Source organism: Macaca fascicularis, chromosome 11, assembly GCF_037993035.2.
Source record: "Macaca fascicularis isolate 582-1 chromosome 11, T2T-MFA8v1.1".
Classification (NCBI taxonomy): domain Eukaryota; kingdom Metazoa; phylum Chordata; class Mammalia; order Primates; family Cercopithecidae; genus Macaca; species Macaca fascicularis.
In genome coordinates this window covers 54,744,813-54,752,288 of record NC_088385.1, presented here as the reverse complement: position 1 = coordinate 54,752,288, position 7,476 = coordinate 54,744,813, and the positions used below count along the sequence as shown (strand labels likewise).

At 54.2% G+C, this 7,476-nt stretch overlaps 1 protein-coding gene across 3 annotated transcripts in view; it reads left to right on the top strand.

The window, feature by feature from the left end:
* The first annotated feature begins 759 nt into the window (after window positions 1-759).
* Window positions 760-7,476, top strand: part of COL2A1 (collagen type II alpha 1 chain) — a 31,429-nt gene continuing 24,712 nt past the window's right edge. Inside the window, exons 1-6 of one of the 3 annotated variants that reach the window (XM_005570686.4) lie at window positions 760-996; window positions 5,121-5,327; window positions 6,807-6,823; window positions 7,037-7,069; window positions 7,174-7,206; window positions 7,314-7,367. In XM_005570686.4, coding sequence (XP_005570743.1) covers window positions 912-996; window positions 5,121-5,327; window positions 6,807-6,823; window positions 7,037-7,069; window positions 7,174-7,206; window positions 7,314-7,367 — 429 coding nt within the window. In that variant the 5' untranslated portion in view covers window positions 760-911. Of the gene's footprint in view, window positions 997-5,120; window positions 5,331-6,806; window positions 6,824-7,036; window positions 7,070-7,173; window positions 7,207-7,313; window positions 7,368-7,476 lie in introns of all 3 variants that reach the window. The other 2 variants (XM_005570685.4, XM_005570687.4) reach the window with 2 other exon arrangements.

Genomic DNA, 7,476 nt, shown 5'->3' with positions numbered 1-7,476 from the left:
GTGCAGTAACACACCAGCTCCTTTCCTGGCTGTCGGCTCAGGCCAACTTCGGCCTGGACTCCAGAGGAGGCTTTCATCGCAGAGCTGGATGGGGGAGGGGTGGAGGGCAGGCGCTGTGAACGTCAGGTGGGAGTCTGGGGACCAGGTACTGCAGGAAAGGGCTAAAAGACAGGTCGGGGCAGCCCTTCAGACCTGGCTCAGCTAGCTTGTCTCCAAGATTTAGGACTCTGAATAACTCTATGGGCTCCTCCCTGTCCCCACTCCCAAACGCCCGACGCGGTGCCCCTTCTTCCTCCGCTGCTCCTTCTCCCTCCGCTGCTCCTTTCTACCGCTTTCCCTCCTCCCTCCCGTGTCTTTTCCGTCCTTGGTCTAGGGCTCTCGGCCTGCGCCTCTGCAAACACCCCCCTCCCCTCCAACTCCGGCAGAACTCCGAGGGGAGGGGCCGGAGGCCCCCCTTCCCGCCTGTGGTCAGAGGGGGGCAGCGCGGCAGCCCCGGGTTTGGGGGGCAGGGGCCATCTCTGCGCCCCGCCCGATCAGGCCACTCGGCGCCCTAGGGGTGGGGGGCGGGAAGCGGGACTCGCAGAGAGGGGGGTCCGGCTTGGGCAGGTGCGGGCACTGGCAGGGACCAGGCGGGCTCCGGGGGCGGGGGGCTCAGGTTACAGCCCAGCGGGGGGCAGGGGGCGGCCCGCGGTTTGGGCGAGTTCTCCAGCCTCGAAAGGGGCCGGGCGCATATAACGGGCGCCGCGGCGGGGAGAAGACGCAGAGCGCTGCTGGGCTGCCGGGTCTCCCGCTTCCTCCTGCTCCAAGGGCCTCCTGCATGAGGGCGCGGTAGAGACCCGGACCCGCGCTGTGCTCCTGCCGCCTCGCTGCGCTCCGCCCGGGCCCGGCTCAGCCAGGCCCCGCGGTGAGCCATGATTCGCCTCGGGGCTCCCCAGACGCTGGTGCTGCTGACGCTGCTCGTCGCCGCTGTCCTTCGGTGTCAGGGCCAGGATGTCCGTAAGTCGTCCCCTGCCCCTGCCTGCCTGCCTTCTATGCGTCCCTCAGCATCCTTCTCCCCGGCCCGCTCCAGCTCTGGAGCCCGCGGCTCCGGGCTAAAACAGCTCCCGGGGTCGTAGCTCGCTGACTTAGGCACAGGACACGCAGGAGTTCACCGAGCAGAGTTCTGGGAGTCAAGGACTCTGTCCCAGGGTCCTCAGTGCCCATCGCGGTTGCAAGTATTTGCAGGTCCTTACGTTGCGCTAGAATACTGAACTTGCAAAGTGTTGGCTGGGAGAAGTTTGCGCACAGATATAAATGCGCTCTTTTCCACCAGCTTTGATAATTAGGCGCACATGCATGCAGCTCGCCTCTTCGAAGCACTTCGAGTTCTGCAAAAACAGATCTTAACTCATCGAACTTAGGAGAAGTAGAAAAGAGAGAACGCGAGCGAGGGAGCAAGCAAACGCCAAAGGGTTGACTTCACAGCCTGTTCAAGGCTTGGTGGCTGGTGGGCTCAAAGGAGAGTTAGACAAAGGGGACTAACACTCTGACACTGGTGGGCTGAGATCCCAGGCCACAAAGAATGGCTTCGGAGAGGCCCTCTGAGACCTCAGCGCCTCTTTAGGGTACTCTCCCCACCCAGCTGGCCCTGGAGCAAGGTGCAGCCCTCGCGCTCATCTCGACTTCCCTCCGTCCGCCTGCGCCTGTCTTCTGATAAAGGGTACAGAAACTTCCAGTAGGAGAGATCGTCTGAAAGACGATAACATTCCAACCAGACCGTGCTTTTCAAATGCCCCCGAAAATAGCGCCCCCTTCCCCGCGGTCTTACCCCATTCCCCGCCGCCCGGAGGTACTACAATGAGTTACTTTTCTAAATTCTGGAACTCACCTAGCCAGGCTGCGTGGTGTGTGTGTGTGTGTGTGTGTGTGTGTGTGTGTGTGTGTGTGTGTGTGTGTTTGTGTGTGAGGGAAGCGGGGCAAGCTGGTCGATTGCTACGATTGCTACAACTATTTCAACCGGTAGAGTTAGAGATGGCTGTTGTAGTCGGGTCCAAAGGCTGTTCGGACTGCACCTTTCTTTCTACCCCTCCTTTGGTAAGGTCCACTGTCTGGGATTATATTCAGGACAAACGAAGCCTGGAAAGTGTATTAGGTAGAGAGGATTTTTTTTTTCCACGTGTTTGGGCACGTTTCCGACGGCTGGGATTCCAGCCCTGTCTTTGTATGTTACAGATTGTAAATCAATCGCAGAGGGAAACTCTTCGGCAGGGGGAATCAAAGTCCTCTGCCTTCGAGGCTCTGTGGGCCCTCTCCTGCCACCAGGCTGTCTCCAGGGATAGCGTGGAAGGCGGCGGGCTCAGGCGGGCTTTCCGTTCATTAGCGCGGCGGGGGCAGGGCTGGTGCCTGCGGCGCAGCTGCGAGGAGCCGGGAGCAGGAGACTCTGGCCGGGTCACTCGGTAGTGCGCTGAGCTGGAGGGGCGCTCCCGGGCATTTGAGGAATACAGCGTGACTATACATGGCCTGGACTCAGACTGACTATATTTTTGTACTAAATTTGCAAGCACACGCCCACAAAGATGTCTTCTTGACTGACCCCTGCCTTAGTTCGCAATGGAATTAGCTGGGTGACTTTAAAATAATTCTCAAATTCTCCATCCGGTATTAGGGTCGCTTGCTTAAGCGGTAGAGCTCTCTCACCGCCGCATCTTTCCTGGGAGGTAGTGATTCCACAGCTTCTCCGGCCCACACCTTCCAGTCGCTCCTCCTCCTCCCAGAGGGAGTGTGATTCTGCATCCGAGAGGCTGATTTTGCGCCCTGGAGCATCCCACCTTTGTAACCCCTCCGCCTGGGGTCAGCGGACCCCTAGGTGTGACGTGGGGAAATGCGCAGTCTGCATGGACGTCAGGAATGTCAGAAACCTAGAGCTCGGCCACACCCCTCCTCCCCATCTTTCCACGAGTTTGAGAAACTTCTTGGCGGCGACGTCTTTGACCCTCATCTGCATTTCAGAGCCCTCGCCTCCGACAGTGCCCCTGGCTCAGGGGAGAGATCTCAATCCTCCTTTGTGAGGCTTGTTTGCGTTGGGAGATTGGCAGCGATGGCTTCCAGATGGGGCTGAAACGCTGCCCGTATTTATTTAAACGGGTTCCTCGCGGAGACCTGTGAATCGGGCTCTGTGTGCGCTCGAGAAAAGCCCCATTCATGAGAGACGAGGTCCGGTGGGTTCTCTCGTACTGCCCGACCCCCTCTCCCACAATGCCCCCCTGTGCCCGCCCGCCGCCACCTCCCGGCTCCAGCCCTGCGCAGAGCGGCGGTGAAGCAAAACAGTTCCCCGAAAGAGGTAGCTTTTTAATTGGCTTGCCACAAAGAATCACTTATACGGCCTTGCGGTAATGAGGGGAACCGGATCAGGCGCGCCGGGATGCTATCGGCAGCCGTTTTAGAGCAGCAATTATGGTGGTGCTGGGCTCCTCCTTCCACACCTAGGGGATCCGGTTACGGCGCTGGCTCCTTTCTGGGGCAGTCATTTAATCCCACTTTTCACTCTGCCAATGTCTGTGAGCGAGCCGTGTCCAGAGCCGCAGCCACAGAGTCACCCAGCGGCTCTTACACCCAGCGCAGCCTGGCCCCGCCCCTGCGCCCGCGCATCCCGGGCCGCCCTTCCCCGGGAAATCTGATCCGCACGGGGAGTGGCCCCTCTCCAAGCATTTCCCCCTCTCCTCGCTGGGTCCTCATGGGTGTGGGTGGGCTCTTCCTTAGTCTGGGCTGGAGCGCATTAACCGACGCCTCCTCTCCCACACCTTCCTCACCGCCTGCATTCTACTGCTCCAGCTATTTTAACGGTGGGTGTGTCCCAGCAACTTCTGTATTTTCCCTGGGATCTCTCACCCTCCTGTGATTATCTTGCCCAAAGGCTGAGCGGATTTCTTCTAGTGGGAAAGTAAAAAGGAACGTTTATCTTTAGATTTTCACTCTCCTTAAAGAGCAGTGGGCAGGCTCGTTTCTCTCTCCACCCTCTGGGTTTGTGGCTCTTTCCTATTATTCATCTCCTGCTGCTGCCATTGCCTTGGGGATTTTGATGAGAAAAACAGCGCTGGGCGCTCCCTAGCACGTGGTGCGGGCTCTACAGTCCTTGGCTGCTAAGGAGCGCTCTTGTCAGCACAGGTTTCATTTGCAGCATGAATTCCAGACGGCAGGGCGCTGGTGGAGGGGACTAGTCCCTGCTATTCGTTCTCTGCGTTCTTGGAGGAGGCCAGGCCTGGCCTGGCCAATCTTAGCCCTAACCAGGTATTCAAGGACCCCTGCTCCCCAAATCAGGGTGCTGTTTTCAGATGGAGGCAGGGCATCTCCAAGCAGGGCTACAGGTGGAGGTCAGCACTGGGGGCGCTTTAGCCCCCTTGCCGCCTAAGTAGTTTATAGCCTGCCCAAGCCCCGAGTGTATCGTTTGAATGGGTCTACCCGCTCCCCAGATTGGTCCTAATTCTAATATGGTTCAAAGAATGAGACAAGATCTTAAGTCTAATAGCTCATCTTTTCACCCCCCTCTCTTATATATCTATTTTTGGAGCCTGGCTGCTTATAGATTCCAATTTTTGTAGGTAGAATTTTCTACATCCCCTCTGAATGTTAGCTGTCAGTTGTATTTAGCAAATCCTGTAATTCCCAGAGGAAGGCAGAAGAAAGAAGACTTCTCTGGTCCTGGGCTGGGGGAGGGCAGGTCTCACCATTTTTCTGTCTCCTTTCTTTTTATAGTCCCAGAGTTCCTATTCAGAATATCTCATCTCCTCCCTTCTGCTCACCCTTCAACTCCCCCCACCCACCCCATCACCTGGTCTCCCCCATATTAGGTGGGTAAAGAGAATAGTATAGTAACCCCCCACCTTCATTGCTGGGTCAAGATTTTCACCGGTGAATAGAGAGCATGGTGCAAGGTGCATAATAAATATTTGTTGAATACATGGAAAAATCAGTGATGTTTTAGGAAAATAATTTTTAAGTTCTATATGTCCAGGTGGCCCCAGCCTACATTCTTCAGCATTTGAATTCTGTCAAGTTGACTGCAACCTCTCTCTTTTTCTCTCTGGCTCCCCACCCCCTCCTTCCCTTGGCTCTCTGCTTCTCCCTTCCCACCCTTGGTGCAGAGGAGGCTGGCAGCTGTGTGCAGGATGGGCAGAGGTATAATGATAAGGATGTGTGGAAGCCGGAGCCCTGCCGGATCTGTGTCTGTGACACTGGGACTGTCCTCTGCGACGACATAATCTGTGAAGACGTGAAAGACTGCCTCAGCCCTGAGATCCCCTTCGGAGAGTGCTGCCCCATCTGCCCAACTGACCTCGCCACTGCCAGTGGTTGTAATTTATTTATTTCCTGTTCAACATAAATAAATTACTTGCAAGCACCGCAAACATGCTCCCATAGATGCTGGTCATCTCTGCAAAGCAGAGGGGCTAGTTATCCATGGGACCTGGCAGCTGGGGTAGAAATGAAAGGCCACTTCTCACTTGCAGGTTGAAACTGAGTAAGGGAGCTTGAGACGCTAGAGGGGTCCTTCTTTGCCCAACATCTCTAAGACACATGAAGGACAGATGTGATTCTACAAAAAAAAAAAAAAAAAAAAATCCTCTCTGAAATCATCTCTGCAAATTACTAGAGCTACTATGGAGATCAAATGCTCTGTCCGGCCAATCCATGAATTAATTCCTCCTCTGCCACTGACATCTTCTCTTCTCCTTAGAAGACTTCCATGTATGTGGTCTTCAGTGTGAAGAAAGCTCTGCCAGCTAGTGGGGAGACAGTAGGGGCAGGCTCCCTCATTGAGTTATGGAACATTGGTGGTAGTTTCCTACCTGCTATTACCTCTCTTGGAGTTGACCACTAATTCAGAAGCAAAATAATAGCAGAGGGAAGGGCTAGACTTTGGGAGTTCTAGTGGGGACGGGTGGAGACAGAGCCCCATATGTCTGCACTGTGGTGGGTGGTTATAAACTCCCAGTTAGATCCAGTGCTGGTGGATGATATATGTGCAGGTGACCCCTTCCCAGCATTCATACAGATGTCCTATCCTATCTCCCTGCAGAGTGAGTGGGGACACTTGTCTAGAGTTTTTGGGTAGTTCTTGCTGTCCCCTTCCTGCTGAAGTAGAGAAGGCTGTGGCAAGGGAAGTGAGAAGTTGCCTTTCCTTAACACTTCAGCAACACTGGCTCCTTAATGTATAAATTCCCAGATTCTTTCTGAGGGGCCCATGTGAGCGAAGTGTTACTTGCCTTTACTATTTTGCTGCTACTGTAAGGGAGGGGTTATTGACTGGGGATGGCACAGGATCTGATGCTCCAATACTCTTCATAACTCATATGCCTTGCTGTTTTTGTGTTTTTATTTGTGCTTGCTTCAAGGAGACGCAGCTCTAATGTAAGACCTTTCTAAGTGCCTAACTCTTCCTCTGGGAGGGCTTGGGGTTCGGGAAGGGCTTCCTACCCTGTGGGGGGAAGAGAGACTGAATCTGTGCTTTCCTTCTCGTGGCTGATAAGACCTTGAGTTCTTCATTGCCTTTCTGTGCTGCCCTTGCTCCTTTCTTTTGCATGCTGTCTGCTTTTTGAATAACAAAGTCTGGGTCACCTCCATTCCTCATGGGACCTCAGCAACCCCAGGGCCACAGTGGCCCTAACACCCCAACAGAGGGGTTCAGTGGAGTCACAGGAAGCTGCCACCTTCCTTGGTTGTGTCCTTTTGTTTGATCTAATGAATGTTTGAATGACAAGAATTGGTATTTTTCCATCTCAAGATTCTTACCTTCTTCTTCTCTATTATTTTTTTTTTCCCCCTTGCAGGGCAACCAGGACCAAAGGTAAGGGCTTTCTTCTTTTTCTTTTTTCATATTTTTTTGCCTTTAGATTTCCTGCTTCAAAAGCAATGCTATGCTAATCCAGTCTGTGATTTTTTAGACATCAGAAGGTATCTGTTTCAGAGGGCACCTCAACACAGGGGCTGCTGGCAGGGTTTTAGACTAGGGGCTTAGTGGGCTTACTCAGCTTAATCCTGTGAATGGTTCATGTTTCAGGGACAGAAAGGAGAACCTGGAGACATCAAGGATGTAAGTTCAAATTATTCTCACCTGGTGTCCCAGCTGCTGCTCGAAATGGGTCATTTCCTTGTGCTCTCCTCTAACTAACCATCCTGTGGGGTTGTCTCTCACAGATTGTAGGACCCAAAGGACCTCCTGGGCCTCAGGTAAGAAAGGGGGAAATCCCCTTCTGCGTCCCTTCCTCACTGCTCGTGAGTTACTGACCTGCAGGTTCCTGGCCTTGCTGTCGTCTTACCATGTTCTTCACCTTCAGGGACCTGCAGGGGAACAAGGACCCAGAGGCGATCGTGGTGACAAAGGTGAAAAAGTGAGTAAAAAGCAATGCTGCTTGACTCTGGTGGACTTCCCAGGACCCCCAGGGCCCTACCATGTGTTTAAGAGCCTGGTCACCTCTTACACAGCAGCCCAGGGACAGA